General features: G+C 41.6%; 1 protein-coding gene across 1 annotated transcript; it reads left to right on the top strand.

Annotated features, from left to right (window-relative positions):
- Positions 1 to 1,086: 1,086 nt before the first annotated feature.
- On the top strand, positions 1,087 to 16,157 carry lrsam1 (leucine rich repeat and sterile alpha motif containing 1). The gene is made up of 25 exons (XM_010740067.3): positions 1,087 to 1,383; positions 4,973 to 5,110; positions 5,268 to 5,324; positions 6,158 to 6,202; positions 6,417 to 6,494; positions 6,602 to 6,670; positions 6,764 to 6,848; positions 6,951 to 7,072; positions 7,195 to 7,285; positions 7,427 to 7,536; positions 7,744 to 7,773; positions 8,179 to 8,301; positions 9,315 to 9,454; positions 9,625 to 9,669; positions 10,001 to 10,071; positions 11,079 to 11,178; positions 11,309 to 11,396; positions 11,507 to 11,581; positions 13,086 to 13,166; positions 13,809 to 13,904; positions 14,079 to 14,177; positions 14,256 to 14,387; positions 14,995 to 15,061; positions 15,211 to 15,419; positions 15,595 to 16,157. Exons 2-25 carry the CDS (start codon positions 5,036 to 5,038, stop codon positions 15,715 to 15,717), a joined length of 2,211 nt encoding a protein of 736 aa, XP_010738369.2. The 5' UTR covers positions 1,087 to 1,383; positions 4,973 to 5,035; the 3' UTR covers positions 15,718 to 16,157.
- Positions 16,158 to 16,982: the final 825 nt, after the last annotated feature.

Below are 16,982 nucleotides of genomic sequence, written 5' to 3'. Positions count from 1 at the left end.
TTGTCAGATCCTGCTGGTGCAGTGGGTCCTGGGTTCCTCCTGGTGCACGACAATGCCCAGCCTCATATGGCAAGAGTATGCAGGCAGTTCCTGGAGGATGAAGGAATTGATACCATTGACTGACCCCTATGTTCGACTGACCTAAATCCAATAGAACACCTCTTGGTCATTATGTTTTAGTCCATCCATGCCAACAAGGTTGCACCTCAGACTGTCCAAGGAGCTGAGTGATGCCCTGGTCCAGATCTGGGAGGAGATCCCCCATGACACCATCCGTTTTCTCATTAGGAGCATGCTCCAACATTGTCAGGCATGCATACATGCATGTGGAGGCCATACAAACTACTGAGTACCATTATGAGTTGCTACAAAGAAATTTTGGCAAAATGGACTAGCCTGCCACATCATTTTTTTTGCTTTGATTTTGGGGATGTCTTTGAATTCAGCCCTCTGTAGGTTGATAATTTTCTTTTCCATTAATAATGATGTGGCATCCTTTCGTTCCTAACACATTACCCAGTCCATATCAGGAAAGATATCCAGCATGATTTCTTTTCCTCTCATTTGTTTTAAGCATAATCTAGATATTCATTCCTTTTTTAAGTTTGTACTACTATCCACTTTCTAGAATTGTTAGAAATGTATTTACATGTATGTACAGTGTCCTCTGCTTTTATTTGTAAATTGGTAATTCTTATTATATAATGGGTCATGTGTTTAGGAGGATTAGCTGATTGCCATAGCATCAGCCAATGGGGATCCTTTAAGTAAATAGTCCAGCCCGAACCACTGTATGGAGCGTGGACTGGTTGCTGAAGAGGTGCCAGTTCAGCTCCTGTGCACTGCCGAGGTGCCTTTGAGCAAGTATTGAACCCCCCTAACTGCTCCCGTCACTAACTCACCATCTCTCCATATTTGCATGTCTAGAAGTCCTTTGTGTGTGTGGTTGTGTTTCAGGCGTATACATGTAAACCCAGAGTGATTACAATAAAAGCTATGAAGCTCTTCTATTTCTAGTCAACATGCATAGACTGCACTCTCTATCCTGCAGAGGGCGATATGCGACTTATAGCTAGTTGCAGTCCACTAAAGACTAGTAGAAGAAGACAACCTGCGGCAGTTATTGTTATGGTTTTATTAAGCAGCCTTCGCAGAGGAAGATGAATCAGCTGGACCGGGTCCATGTTGTGTTGTTTATTTGATCTATGGACGGTTAGAGCAACACTAAACGTTGGATTCCCGCTCTGCCTTTAACGACCAATCACGGACTGACGTTAAATGTTAGAAACATCGGAAGTCCCCCTTTAATATCTCCAGCTGCCCGCAGAGTGAGGAGGAGTGATACATGACACGGAGTGAGGAGGAGTGACACACTCAAAGCCTGTGAGTATGACACCTAACGTCACTTTAACTTCGTCGTGTCGTTATATTTTGTGGTTTGTCTTTGACATGCTAGCTCTGTTAGCTTCGCTCGTGTTATGTAAAGAAGTTGTCATGAAGCTAAGCTAACGCTGTCAGCACTGACGTTAAGGTGAAGCAGCAGCTAGGCTACACACGGAGCTAATGTCATACTGTTGTTATTGTTGTTATTGACATGAACTCAGGTGACGTTAGCTGCAGTGGCTGTCATTACTGCAGCTAGGTTCAGAACGCTTTGCCAAGTAAGTGCGCTTAGTTACGTTGTTGAGCTGTTCAACGTTAGCTGCGTGATTTACGGTAATCGTCCCTCCCCTTCCCCACACCCACAGGGCCCAGCTCTGTCAGGACACAACATAGTTACAGATAGGCCTAATTCTGAATTATTATAGATGGATAGATGACTTTATATATCCCCGAGGGGAAATTAGGTTGTCATAGCAGTCCGGCATATTTCAATACAATAAAAAGAAGAAGAAGATAAAATATAAATAAAATACTGAGGTAGAAAAAATAAAAATAAAAACACAGAATGGGACAAGGACACTTAAAAAACACAAGATACAGAGGTAGATAAGGTGCAGTGGCAAGATGATGGCAATAGTACCGATGGTACGATGGTAATGCTACTGTTAATAACAGTATATAGTAATAAATACATAATATATAGTAATAGTAACACAAAATAATAATAATAATAATAATAATAACAACAACAACAACAACAACAACAACAACAACAATAATAATAGTAACAATACATAATAATAATAATATTAATAATAACAGACATAATAAGAAGAACAGTATAATAACAGTATATAGTACTAATGGTAGCAACAGTATATGATTATAATCATAATAATAATAATAATAATAATAATAATAGTACATAATAGTACATAATAATAATAATAATGATGATATATGTACACATAGAAATGTCATATATTTAGCCTGTGCAAGGTGTGCATACATACATAACTGCAATATATAATATGTACACATGTATAAATTTTATACATACACACATACATACATACATACATACATACACAAGATATTTTATATATATATATATATATATAGTATATGCATAATAAATACTTGTAGTATGTAGTATACTATAAATAATATACTATGAATATGTAGCTAGAATGTGCAAAAAGATACGAGTATTGTATAAATATGATATATATTGTGAATATGGTTTATGTTAACACATATCACGTATGTTATGCTGTATATGTTCCAGTATTGGAGTGTTGGGTACAGAGTCCAGTTCTGTGATGGCTCTGACAGGGTCAAATGAGTTGAATGAGGTGTAAAGTGATTGCAGTATGGAGGAATGATTTCCTGTATTGCAGCGGGTTGAAAGTCTGTTGCTGAAGCTGCTCTTTAGCTTGACCAGTGTTTTGTGGAGGGGGTGAGAGGGATTGTCCATGACTGCCAGCAGTTTTCCCAGCAAGAAGACTCTGATGAGTTTGTTCAGTCTGTTGGCGGTCGATTAGGTCCCTGCACTTAGCCTCCCTCCCAACTGGAATGGCTTCATGGGAAAGACATAACTCAGTGTTAGCGGTTAACGTAAATCACGTAGCTAACGTTGAATGGCTCGGAGGTAGCGCAGGTTGTCCACTGATCAGATGATTGACGGTTCGATCCCCGGCTCCTCTAGTCTGCACGTCGAAGCTCGTCAAACTGATGAGCAGTTGACTCTTGCATGGCATCTAGTGCCATCGCTGTATGAATGTGTGTGAATGGGTGAATGAGATATGTAGTATAAAAGCACTTTGAGTGGTCGGAGCTATATAAGTACAGTCCATTTACCATATTATGTAACCTCCCAGTTTGTGTTGCTTCCTCTGTTTTGTCTGCTCTCCTGTTTGTAATGAGAAGAGAAGTTGTGTTGATGTTGTTCAAACTCTCCCTGTATGCTGTAAATGAAAGGCAAACATGCTGCTCAGCTTTTACCGTGCAACAACCTCCGGAAGTGTTGAGTTACAGTGAATTTTTGACATACTCTTTGATTGAGTAGAGCTCAGTAAAAGAAACATACTGAAATGTTCATCACATGAACAGATGGGTGGACTATAAAGAGAGAAGAGCATCTCCCACAAATGATGTCTGCATATAAACTTAATAGTCTTCATAATGAGGTTGGGGTGAAGCTAATCGCTGCCTGGATCATGTTCAGAGATGATGTCACCTTCCACACACTAAAAGAATAATTAAGACAAAAGACCACTCTGTAGGTCATTTTATGTTTGTATGTTTTACACTGCTCGTTTTACAACGAATAGAATATGGAATAGAATATTTAGCTCGGATAGGACGTGTCACACCTAAATGCAGTTCTTTGGTGTAATGTTTAAATATGAATATACAGTCAGGTCCATGAATATTGGGACATCGACACAATTCTATACACAATTCTAGCTTTATACGCCACCACAATGGATTTGAAATAAAACAAACAAGATGTGCTTTAACTGCAGACTTTTAGCTTTCATTTAAGGGTATTTACATCCAAATCAGGTGAGCAGTGTAGTTTGTATATGAGCCTCCCACTTTTTAAGAGACCAAAAGTCCAAAAGTCAAATCCATTGTGGCGGTGAATAGAGCCAAAAGATTAGAATTGTGTCGATGTCCCAATATTTATGGATCTGAGTGTAAAGTTTAGGGTTATCATTAGAAATAAACATGAGGCATTGAGGGTGCTAATGTTTACATCATTAGAATGTTATCTTTCATAGCTCTGCATTATAACAAAATAGGCGGTATATGTAAGAAGAGTCAAGTTAACAAGCAAAGTTGATATCCAGCTTCATGATCCAGATTTTTTCTGGTTTCAGCTTTTGTTAAGCAAACACAAAGAAAGGCTGGATATGTTTCTTCTTTATAGTTCACCCCTCTGATCACACAGGGAGCTTCCTGAAGGATGAAATAATAAACAACAACACTAAGAAATTGTCCCAAACAAAGTTTATAGCATCCCCGGGACAACTGAACATGTCTCGAGTCCTGACACGGTGGTACTGAACAGTGGACACACCATGTGGCTCATCTGCTGTTGTGAAAACACAATCACCAGTGAACATAGTCATTCAGTTAAAAACACTGCAACTCAGTACATGTACAGTACGTGTTCTTTTTGCCATGTTACTGTGAGAGGTATTGTTTGTGTTCATACTAATATAAGCTTCACAGCAGCCATTGTGACATGAAAAGTAACACAGGTGTTTCCTGTGATACTAGTTAAGGTTCAGTTCCATTCAGGTCAAACAGAGTCAGGGTGCTGCTGTGGTGCATGTCAGGATGGCTGCTGTGAAAAGGCTTTGCTGTATTGTACGTTTTTATGTGTAAATAGTTAACTGAGGGCTACCTTGATCACCATGACAACAGTTTATGCTCGCGATAATATCAAAATAATAAAATCAGCTTTAACCTTGATATATATCATGTTTATTTGTCATTTTATAGTGATTTTTGGAACTTCAAAAAAGGTTATTGTAATATAAATTCAAGTTCTTACTGTAATAACTGTCTTACTTTTCAGTGTGCAGCCCGTGTCATTATAGTGGAGGGGCAGAGAGGAAAAGACAGACAGACAGACAGACCCATGATGCCTCTGTTCTTCAGAAAGAGGAAACCCAGCGAGGACTCCAAGAAGAGGCTGGAGTATCAGCTGTTCCTGGTAAGAAGGCTGTGTTAATGTTCATCAGCTAACCTCCAGTCACCACCTCAGAGCCTAATGAATGAACAATCTGCAGCCATTTAGATTTTATTCATCAAACATGCAACTCCTCATCAATTCCAAACAAACCGTTTAACTCGTATTGCTTGTTCTACAGTCGAAGGAAGCAGGTGCTGATGACATCCTGGACATCTCATCATGTGAGCTCTCAGAGGTGAGTATGTCAGGTGTGTTTCTTGTCAAACCTGAAAATCACAAAGGTAGTGTTTTATTTCTGTCCTTTCTCCATGTTCCTATTTATCCCCTTTCTTTGTGAGAACGAGATGGAAGGATCGATATCAGTCATTGTGTGTGTTAAGCACAGAGTTGGAGTCTGGTTGTGGTTAGCCTAGCTTAGCTTAAAGACTGAAAGCGGGGGTAAACTGCTAGCCTTGCACAGTCCGAACTTTACAAATACTGTTTTAGGAGTGTATTATTAGCATTACTCAGTGTTAGCTGTAAATGACACAAACATGATAAATCACTTTTTGCAGCTTTTTTTTTTTTTTTTGCTTTGTTGCACTTTATTTAATGTCAATTTTGTTCTTGTATATACCTTTATATTTATATATATCTATATATATTCCCCCTGGGATTATTAAAGTATTTCTGATTCTGATGAGAATGTAATAATGAATTGTCCCAGGATCACAAAGGATGGAGTGGAAGTTTGAAGTAGTCCAGAGAGGCAATGTACATATGAGTCTCTCCATGTGTAACTGGGGGGAGTGACTGAAATGTTTTTCTCACCTAAGTCAGTGAATTAAGGATTTATTTTTATTTAGATTTGTTTTGTCTATGGAGTCTGGTTCTTACTCATCTTACAAAATGTATGATCTCAGTAGGTGTCCTTTCCACCAGACACTGAATAACAATCTGGCAAAAAAACAAGCACCAAAACAAACCACTGTTTACCTTTCAGTTTAGAGACGACTTCTGCGACACTTTGTAAAAGTGTGTATTAATAAGGGGGTGTGAGGATGACATCTGTGATCTCTTCTGTCACAGGTTCCCTCGTCTGCTTTTTCCATTTGTAAGGTGTTACAGAAGAAGGTAAGAATGGAACATGGAGGTGAACGGCTTCAGGAACATATCGTTTTATTTCTCTTTTATGCATAAATGTTGAACTATTTACACTGGCAAAGATCTAATTCCTTTAATGTAATGTCATATTTGTTTTCCTATTCTATTGATGTAATAAATTCTGCATCATCAGTACGACTCCCTGGGTGAACTGTTAGACATGTCCTCTGTTACTCTCCTTCAGGTTCTCATCCTCCACAACAATGAGCTGAGGTCACTGCTGCCCAGAGGATGTGACATCAAAACTCTTTCCACTTTAAAGGTAATGTCAGCTAGATGCAAGCGTGGGAAGTTCAAGTGCCTGTTAAAAGTGTATTCTTAAAGAGTTGTGCAGACTTGCTTCCTGGCTGAATCTGTCTGCTTCCAAAGGTTTTGGATCTGCACGAGAACAAGCTCACCTGTCTCCCCGAGGACATTGGGACGCTGACATCCCTGCAGGTAAAGCCATTCTGAGCTCGACTCCTGGTTCAGAGGAAACAAGTGAATGAATGTTACTCACGCTTCATGTGTGTCCACTTTGTGTCTCGTCAGATTCTGAATGTGGAGAAGAACCGTTTAAAGGCTCTGCCGGACTCCATCGGAGAGCTGCGGCTCCTGCAGACGTTAAATTTGAAGGGTAAGATTCTTACAGCTTTCTGCATGCTCCTACGAGTGAGAAAATATTTACAGGTCAAATAACAGTGGTTGTGTTGTTCCCCCTCATGGTGTGTGTGTTTAGGTAACTCTCTCAGTGAGCTGCCATCTGTAGTTGGTTCTTTGAGGAGCCTGCGCACTCTGGATGTGAGCGACAACAACATCGTCCAGCTGCCCAAAACTCTGGCCTACATCCGCACCCTGGAGGTGTGTTTGGATTCAAACTTACGGGAAAACTTAACAGAACTTAAACATATATTAATACAAACCGTGTGTGTGTGTGTGTGTGTGTGTGTGTGTGTGTGTGTGTGTGTGTGTGTGTGTGACAGAGTTTTACACTTGATGCTGCCATGATGACCTACCCACCCGTGTCTGTGTGTGCAGAGGGCACAGAGAGCATCCAACGCTTCTTATGTTCCGGTGAGAATGTGCTAAATATGTAAATCCTTCCATCAGTGGTCATTCTGTGGCCTGGATGGGAAGCTTTGACCTGCCTGTTGTGGGCCAGCTGACCCCACGTTGAAGATCCCTGTTGTTATAAGAGAATCTTGTTGTTTTCAGAGGTGGGAGAGGAGTACTGCCCCCCATCCCAGTATCTGCTGCCGGTGCTTGAGAGTGACTGCGAAAAACAGAACACCGACTGTTTGGACGGCTTGGAGGAGGCCTGGCAGGTACACACTAACACACATGACCATACCCATACAGAAGGAGAGAAGCAGCAGTCTGTCGTGTTGGAAATCTAAACGAAAACATTGTAATTGTGACTGTGATTTTTTTTCTCAGACTGTAATCATCCCATCAAAATCTGTAATTGTTGCATCCCTACACAACTGTTCAGACTGAAGTCTCATTTAATCTGTCCTCACTTTCTGTTGCAGAACAAATTCAGTGATTATGAGAGGAGGAAGGTGAGCAAGCGACACACAACTTTGCTGCACACATCTTATTTTTTGACATGTTTCTGTCTCACTCTCTCGACACAACAGATAGGTACATAACATAGAAGACTCGACAGAGTCAGATAACATGTCAGACTGCTAAATATTTCCTTGTTTACAGACTAATGAAGTGAGGTGGTATCATGTCATGGCATGTGATGGCAGCCAATGCCATCAGTGTATGAATGTGTGTGAATGTGTGAATGAGATATGTAGTGTAAAAGAGCTTTGAGTGGTCAGAAGACTAGAAAGCTGTTATATAAGTACAGTCCATAATTTACCATAATGATGTTGTTACAGCTGTCCTTGTGTGGTGCTGGTGTGGATACCATACTGCACATGTGAGTATCTGACATGTGTTCCTCTGTCCTACAGGAGCAGAAGCAGCAGCAGAAGCTGGCCTTCGAGCGGCACCTGGAGGAGAGGCAAAAGGAGCACACGGAGCTCATACTCATGAACAACTCCCGTAAGGAAAACATGCTCAACTCTGTGCGGCAGGTACGCAAAACACTCACACCGGGGTTAGACAGATTAGTCGAATGCATCCAGTTATACTCTGTGGCATGTATAAAAATACTGAGCGGGTCCAGTTCATGAATAAAAGAGGAAAAGAGTGAGAGGCTTATGTAAGTTGTTGGACATGGTTGGGCTTGGACAGCAGGAGCTTTAGTCAGCTAGGAGTTTAGATGTGTGGGACAGACATCAGTAAATCAGTTGGACACTGTAGTCTACTGGCACATTTGATGAGTGTGATACTCGTACATTAGTGTGAAATATGAGAGAGAAGACAGAGGAGCAACTCTTCTTCAGGTGACTGAGAAAGTCAAAGCATGATATGAGCAGCAACAACAGTTCAGACATAGAGAGGATATTATATTCTAGTAAGCCTGCAGCGCATTAAGCCTTATTACAAAGATGAATTGAGAGTTCAGTCGTACAAAAACCATAAAACAAAGAAAGTGATCTGGTCACATTAGTCATCCTTCACCAGATTCTACAGGTGGGTGAGCGCATGTGGGTTGTGTGTTGTACACCAAGAGAACAGTACAGGCCTGAATGTTGGACAACTACAGACTTCCTAACCCTCTTCCCTACCAGGGTAGCAAGACACTTAGGACTCACAATGGATGACCAACCAGCCTTCTCTGGTCATGTTGCCTCGGTTGCCAGTCATGCTGCCGTTCACAACACAAGAAAAATCACTCCCACTCCTTACATCCTCCAATGAACGAAGCCTGGCTCTGCCACGCACGTGCATGCGTCTGTTCCCCGTTGGTGGAGCATCCTAGCAGTTCCTACCAGATCAGGGGCATCCCTCTCTACCTTCAGAAACCTCCTGAAGACCCAGCTCTTCAGAGATCATGGGAATAGGTCTTCATTGTCATAAAAGCACCATTGAAGTTACAGCAACTCGATGGAATGAAACACAGCTAGCTTCCATCAGCCCAGAGACATTACGTTCTTTTTGTTTTAAAAGCTACATTAGTGTGTCTGATGTGTCTGACATGCAGGAGCAGGAGCGTGTGGAGCAGGGCGTCAGCCAGCAGCAGAAAGCACAGGAGGCCGAGAGGCTGCTGGTGCTGGAGAAGGTCCGACAAGCTGAAGATGGCATCAGTAGTCGCATCAGCAACATGCTGATGGACAAAAACAGGTAGGACCTGAAGGAACTGGCTACATGGTAGAGTTGCTTTGATTAATTGATTAATGATTAGTTCTTAACTGATACACTGATTGCCAACTGTTTTGTTATTATTGATGTGTCACATTGTAGATGTTATATACTCTCAGTTTACTGCAGTGTGCTTATTTCAAACCTTCCAGGCAGAAAAAAAGTGCAGAGTTTCTTCAATCCTTGGAGGAAGATCGGTGAGTGGACAGACACAGCAGCACTTAGAGTTTTCCACTCATTGTACTGAGACTATTTATAGAGCATGTTCCATGTAAGAGCCACAAAGTGCTTTGCAGGGGAAGGAAAATAAAAACAAATGCCAGCACATAGGAGGTCTTTAAAAACTTGCAGCATGGGAAAATAAATTCTGAATATTTATTTTTAATATTTATTATTATTTTTACAAATGATTTGTTCATTTGTTAGGATCTCTAGTTCAGCCTTAAAGCACAACTAGTCTCCCTGGAGTCCAACTAGAAGCTCACAGGACGCTGCATGACTAAAAAAACGTTGCCGTTGTTCCCTCAGGATTCGTATGGAGCATCTGGCTGCCATCACACAGGAAGAAGCTAATTCACTGAGGAAGAAGGAGGTGGCAGGTAAGCAGCTTAGCTGACAAACTTCGCCTATACAGTATTAAAATCAAACAATTTCAAATATTTCCAAGTGTTTCTATAATTTTGCATACTTTTCAATCAAATATGTGCAGCACACTATCAATCCATTAATTGCAAGCCAGGTACCTTAAACTTTGAGAGAAATTCTTATTATATCAGCACCCCTTTTTTCTTTTTTCACTCAAGAAATGTATTGAGGTGGTTGCCATGCATATACATACTCCCAGAGGTTGAACCCTTCAGTTGTCATTAGCTGTTCTCTCGCAAGACTTTGTCAGCCTGCTGCATGAGCAGATTGTGAAATTACTGAGTGCAATTTTGCTCCTGTTGTTGGCTTTCAGTCAACACCAATCTCTGATAAAGGTACAGTACCAGTAAAATGTTAGGACACACCTTCTCATTCAGTATTTTATTTAATTTTTTAAAATATTTGTATTACTTCCTACATTGTAGATCAAGAAGAATGTGTGAAACAACACATATCGAATTATGTGGTAAAGTCTTAACTGTCTTGAAGGAGTTCTCATTATGCTGAGTATTTGTTTTCTTTCACTCTGCAGTCCAACTCATCCCAAACATCTCAGTTAGGTTTAAGTTATATTATCTGATGCAGCGCTCCATCACTCTCCTTCTTAGTCAAATACCTTTACAATAGTCTGAAGGTGTGTTTTGGGTCCTCGTCCTGTCAAAAAAACAAATGATGATCTCCCTGAGCTCAGATCAGATGGGGTGGTATGTTGCTGCAGAATGCTGTGGTAGCCATGCTGGTTTTTGTGAATACATTTCAATATTCAAAGTGAATCTACAGTACAGTGTAGAAAAAAATAAAGAAACTATTGAATGAGAAAGTTTAAAATGTGACTGGTACTGTATGTTTTAACCCTATTAGAGCAATAAAAAGAGTCAGTATGCCGTTCAACACTTGTGTATTATTTGGATTATTTGGTATTCATTCGCTCTAACAGCTGTCCCCTCTCTGTGTGTTTTAGCGGCCATGCAGAAGATGCTGTCAGAGAGCTGTGCCATGAACCTCCTGCAGGAGGCCAATGATTTTCGCAGACGGTGCATAGTGTCTGAGGCCCACAGAAGGTTAACCCCACCCACACACAGACACACCACATCAGAGCAGATAGATATTAACATTTGCAAAGCGGTGTGGTTCTAACAAATCAAGAAACATTTGTGAACTCGACACGTGTTTTCTCTTTCCTCGTCTTAGCATGGAGAATTTGGACAGGAAGTTTGATACGATGCTGTCCCTCCAAGTTTTGGACAAATCTAAAGCCATCGCCCAGATCTTAGAGGAGGTATGTGGTGCCTGGGTTTATGTGTTCTGTAGTTGCTAACAGTGTCATGAGAGCTTAGAGCGTAGCATTTAAACAACCGTGTGACCTGTCATGTCCTCTGGTCTATGCAGGAGGAGATGCAGAAGGCAGCCTTCCAGGCTCTGCAGCTGCAGAAGGATGCTGTGCACGGCTACATCCGCAACCAGGTCTGTGTGGGCAGTTGGAGATGGGTGGGGTGAGGGTCAAATCTCACCATCACATGGAAAGCTGTACAGTGGAGGTTGATGAGTCATGCTTTTGTTTAGTCTAAGGCGAGTTTAAGAAGCTGTCATAGTTTACAGGAGGTCCAGTTATCTTTTGGTTAAAATCTGAACTTAAAATCTCAGAACGGAGGACAAATACTGCGATTATATCATATCAACTATTTCACTAAAAACTATTCCTATACTGTTATTCCTAATGCCTGGGTCGGAATTTGGTTGGCGCTGGAAATACTACAGCTTTTGTCCACAGGATCAGAACCATAAAAAAAAGAAAGTTACTTGTAAGGGCGTTAAACTGAAAAAATATCTATAAATAAGAAAAAGCAAGAAGCTCAAGACAATGACCTGCTGAAATACCATGTCATTTAACATCTGGATCAACTCACATCCCATCTGGAGAGGACGCTGTTCAGAGGTGAGGGAGTACCTCATCCTCAGTGGAAATGACACCGTGAAATTAATAAAAATGAAAATAAATACAGGAGAACCAGCAATTATGGTTTTGAACAAAACAAACACCAAGGAGAAATATCTATTAATCTTTAATCAAAGTTTTAATTCCCACATAGAGCTGTTCCAGTTTATACAGCGGGATTAGATTTGGTTTTCCCTGAAGTGGCTATAAGCATTATTCTTGTTACCCGTGGATCAAATAACGTGTAATAAGTAATGTAACATGAAAGGTATTGCTCATCCTGATGAGAATGGTCACATAACTCATCAGTTCTCCTCAGCTGTACACGACTTTACAGCTTGTTGAAGTACACTGTTTTCTGGCCCTCGACCTCAACCATCAACCTTGTTTCAGAAAACGAGCTCTGTTTGGTACCCACTGTACTCCACCTGCCCAGCAAGTGGTGACACCAGATGGTGAACATAGCCAAGAATAAAGCAGGTATTTCCTTCAGGAGTTGGCAAAGACAGCTAAAAGAGAGTAAATACTGGACTTTGATACATCAGGTGGACTAACATGACTTCAGGTGGTGTCTGCTGGATGTGCAAATAAGTAACTGTTTACCATTTCCACCTAAAGGTGATAAGCAGCATGTCAGCATGTTCACAGCTTGTTAAAATCAGTGAATGTAAGGATAAAAAAAATCACTCAAGGTCATTCAGAAATGTAAGTGGTCAGACACTGGCTGTGAGGAGAGATACATTACAGTGGTAAAGATGAAAATAGACACTGCAGATATTACACATGATCAGCATTTCTTTTTATAGTTTTGTTCTTTTTCCACCCGCAGCCCTCCATAGCTGATTTGATTTAACTCATCTTTTCTGAGAAAATGATTTCAACTTTTTGGTTTCTAGTCAGATACTCATGAAACCCTGTGTATTATCACCACAGACAGAGAACCATTTCATCAGTGTTTTCATGCAGACTTTGCACTCAGCAGCATGTCCCTTCTCCCTGCTAGCTTCATATTTGCTTCTCCACTGTCCCCAGATCAAGCTCATAGAGGGCGAATTAATGCAGCTGACTAAATTGGAGATTAAAAGACGCAATCTGGATGCTGAGAACCTTCAGGTGGGTGTCACCGCCTTCTTTCTTTGCCGTCCCACATTTACTGGATTTTGTTTCTGCTTCCTTTTATGATATTATTTCTTTTGGCTATTTTCACGTCATTGCTCCATGGCAACAGCTGACTCTTCCAATGTCCCGCCCCTTCTTGCTCTGTGCTCCAATTACAGTTGAGCAAGTCTTAGTCAGTCTTTCTTCTTTCCTGTACCTAGATATGCTACATGCTAGCTTTGTTTAAAACTAGCATTTTTAAAGATGGTTAAAAGATAAGAATGACACAGTCCCTTTGTTTTTTTTAAACTTTGGTTTCAACATAGACAAGCTAACTAGCACGCAGCATATCTAAGGAGACAGCTGACGGGTTCTGAGGCTAGCTCACCTGTAATTGGACCATAGAGCAAAATGGGGCGGGGCATGGGAGGGATCAGTTTATCATTGTACACACTGAGGTTGAAGAAAATAATCAGAAGTAAATTATTTCAACTGAAAGATGATAATAATGATGATTATTATATTAATTATATCAGAGCCAGGCCAGTGCTTTACTTTGAGACTTTTATGAGCATTTACTGACAAGTGTATATTGTCACTCTACCTCATGGGTCGGGGTGTGTGTGTGTGTGTGTGTGTCTGTATGTGTGTGTGCAGGAGGTTCTGGTGGATCAGCGGACAGCTCTCAGTGATTTGTTGCAGCAGCTGCTGAAGCAGAGAGACCAGAGGGAGCAGGAGCTGCGGCAGGTTCTGGTGAGGAAACTGCTGCTGTGGTTAGACCTCAGTGTGTCGTGCTTCCAGCTCTTACATGTTATCTGTATGGTGCTCTTCTGGAGGCAGAGATCGTTCACATTTAAACTGTTTATCTGTCTTATTTCATTCTGGGGTGAAGCATTTAAATGAGACCAGCGTGTTTGTGTTCTCCAGGTGGAGATGGAGAAGAAGTCTGAGTCCAACCAGCAGAACTACTGGATGATCCAGTACCAGAGACTGTTGGACACCAAGCCCCTGTCATTGCGAATGCAGGTACAGTACAGAGCAGGGAGGGCACGCAAACATCTGGAAATCAAACTGAGCTCTTCTTAAAGTGTGATCTCTTTGCAGGAGGCAGGTGTGGAGAAAGAGTTAGTCAACCTGTTGTGCAGACTGTCAGCTCAGCACTACCTGCCCATCCTGGCACATCATAGAGTCACCACTGAGGCCCTTCGCCACATGAGCGCCTCTGACCTCAAGAAGGTCTGTCTGCGACATCATTACTCTGTCAGTCAACACTTTGACTGCGTACTGTGACGCTCAGTTTCAACATCAGCTGCCTTTTGTCAACACAGTCACCACTCGTCCATAGAGCAGTGGAGAGGAGTGAGCCCAGCTCGGTGTCTGTCTAGTCCCAGATTTACTCTTCTTGCTCAGATTTTCTCTCCCTTTCTTTTCTTTTTTTTCCACCATCAATATCTTCTTAGATCTCTCTCTAGTTCCGGCTCCACTCCATGTCAGCATTCCCCACTGGCTCTCTCTCTCTCTCACTGGACCTGAAAACCTGCTCGTATTTCTCTCAGTGATCCAAAGCTTCTTTGCTGCCATACCAAGGCTTCTCCAGTGCTTTGAGCTCCTAGGTTGAAACAAACTAGCTCAGCTTAGTGCTTAACTTGCTTCAGCAACAAGTGAAACTTTCTGTCCATCATAAACTCTGTAAATCACAGAGAGTTGAGGCGGAGCAGCCGGAGGACATCAGAGGGAAAACTGGAAAACATTTTCTCCATAAAATATGATCCAGTTTCACCAAAAAATAAACTGTTAATGAACATGCACAATAATCAGCATTGTTCATTTCTGTTTTTTTCAGCTTGGCATTAATGAAATAGGAATCCAGAAAGCTCTGCTGAAATGGGCTCAGGACAGCCACCCTCAAGGTACATCACACACATCCTACATCTCAGTATGTATTCCATCCACACTGCACTCTGAGGCGTGGCTTTTCACAGCAAAGAACAAGAACAGAGGACGATGTTTAGGGCATTGAAAGTGCTCTGCTGTCCACTGATGGTCTCCTTCTCTGCAGGAGCTTGTAAGGCTGTCGAGCAGGAGGAGGAGGAGGCAGAAGTTGTCCCCACAGCTCCATCACCTGCCTCCCCTCCGATGCTTCCCAATACCTCAGCCTTCCAGATGCCCAGCCCACCGCTGACCCCAGGGACCCCCGTCACCCCCTCAGCCCCCAGCCCTGTGGAGGGACCAGGGAGCTCAGAATGTGTGGTCTGCATGGAGACCGGGGTAAGAGAACTCCTCTTACTGAACATCAGTCATAAACAATACAACACTGGTTATTTTTTCAGATTAGCATGTACCAGTGAAGTACCAACATAACCTCTACTTTGAAAGCAGAAACATATCAAACCTCAGCACACACTCCTCCAGATGACTGACCATCTCGTCTCTGTCTCTCCAGTCTCAGGTCATCTTCCTGCCCTGTGGTCACGTCTGCTGCTGTCAGGTCTGCAGCGAGGCCCTGCAGAACTGCCCTCTCTGTCGTAGCAACATATCTCAGCGCATCCGCCTCTACCACAGCTAGATGCTGCAGCTGCAGCCCCGTGCCAGTCTGTCGCAGAGTGCAGCCCCCCTTTATTTATGCATGATCTTCAAGCTGCTGTGAGCTAACACTCATTGTATATAGAAAAGCTTTGGGCAAGTTTTCAAAGAGCTGAGCCACTTTCCTGTATTAACCAAACAGTACTCTGTCGTATATGTAGAAAAAAAGATTAGAGATATTTTTAATGGTGTTGTGTTTTAGGTTGTTGTATTTTAGTCTACTTTGAAATTCTATATTTGTTTTTATACTTAAGAGCCACGTGGACTCACCACTCAGACTGTTCTTTGCCTTATATTCTACCTTCTCGATTGACCTGTGCCTTTTTCTGGAAATCTTTCTTTTATAAAAAAAAACAACCCTTGTGTGTTGTCGACCAAAGTAACATCTGTCCAACATCTGTATACATAAACTACAAAAATCTATTGATTGTTATTGCTTTGCTATCATTGCTGGTTGCCATTGCGTCACATGTTGCTGCTCTTTAATCTATGATACAACTTGAGTCAGCCAGAGTCCTCCAGGATCCTTAGTGCCTGCTGGAGTCATTCGTCCAGTGTTAATACCTCCCAATATATTCTGTTGTTAGAGTTCTGTATTATACTTGCAGGAGATGAGTCCAGGTTTACTGTGCTGTGACCTGAAACACAGAAATGTAGACACATGCATGATTAGAGGTGAAATAATGACGAGACCAAAAGTGACTGAGCTCAGGGTCAGATAACCCCGATGACATCATCAGGGTTGTCTGAGTTTGAGCTTGGACACTAAAGACTGAACAAAACAGGTCAGAGGTTTTGAAAATGTAGGATCCAGAGAAGCTTGAAACTGAAGCTTCTGCTTTGATTTAGATCGTTCTTTAATCTTTTTTTTTTTTTATCCATTTTATGAAAGTGCAGGAACAATGAAACTGGTCTTTAAAAGTAGATTTTGGCACATTATGGACAATGAAACTGGTCTTTAAAAGTAGATTTTGGCACATTATGGTGCTGACTCTGCGCGTTGATCTTATGTTTTAGTGGTTCATTCATTTCTAAATCTCCCAACACAGTTATACTGTATCACATGATGACAATCCATTTGGCCCCACAGTTCATCTGGGCCTTTTTGGGACTCCTGGGTGGTGGTGGTGGTGGTGTTCTGGGTTCACTGGCCAATAGTGTGTTTACCTGGATGCTCATCTATCCTTGGACCTCACTTTATTTTCCTTTCCACTCGTCTGATATATCTTTTGTTCCCACTCATTTGAA

The sequence above is a fragment of the Larimichthys crocea genome, chromosome IV (assembly GCF_000972845.2).
Source record: "Larimichthys crocea isolate SSNF chromosome IV, L_crocea_2.0, whole genome shotgun sequence".
Taxonomy (NCBI): domain Eukaryota; kingdom Metazoa; phylum Chordata; class Actinopteri; family Sciaenidae; genus Larimichthys; species Larimichthys crocea.
This window is presented reverse-complemented; position numbering and strand designations above follow the sequence as displayed.

Coding starts and splice junctions, on each gene's coding strand:
- lrsam1 (XM_010740067.3), top strand. CDS start 5,036: ATGATGCCTCTGTTCTTCAGAAAGAGGAAACCCAGCGAGGACTCCAAG. Junction 6,849..6,950: donor GCAGACGTTAAATTTGAAGG/GTAAGATTCTTA, acceptor GTGTGTGTTTAG/GTAACTCTCTCAGTGAGCTG. Junction 14,178..14,255: donor CCCTGTCATTGCGAATGCAG/GTACAGTACAGA, acceptor ATCTCTTTGCAG/GAGGCAGGTGTGGAGAAAGA.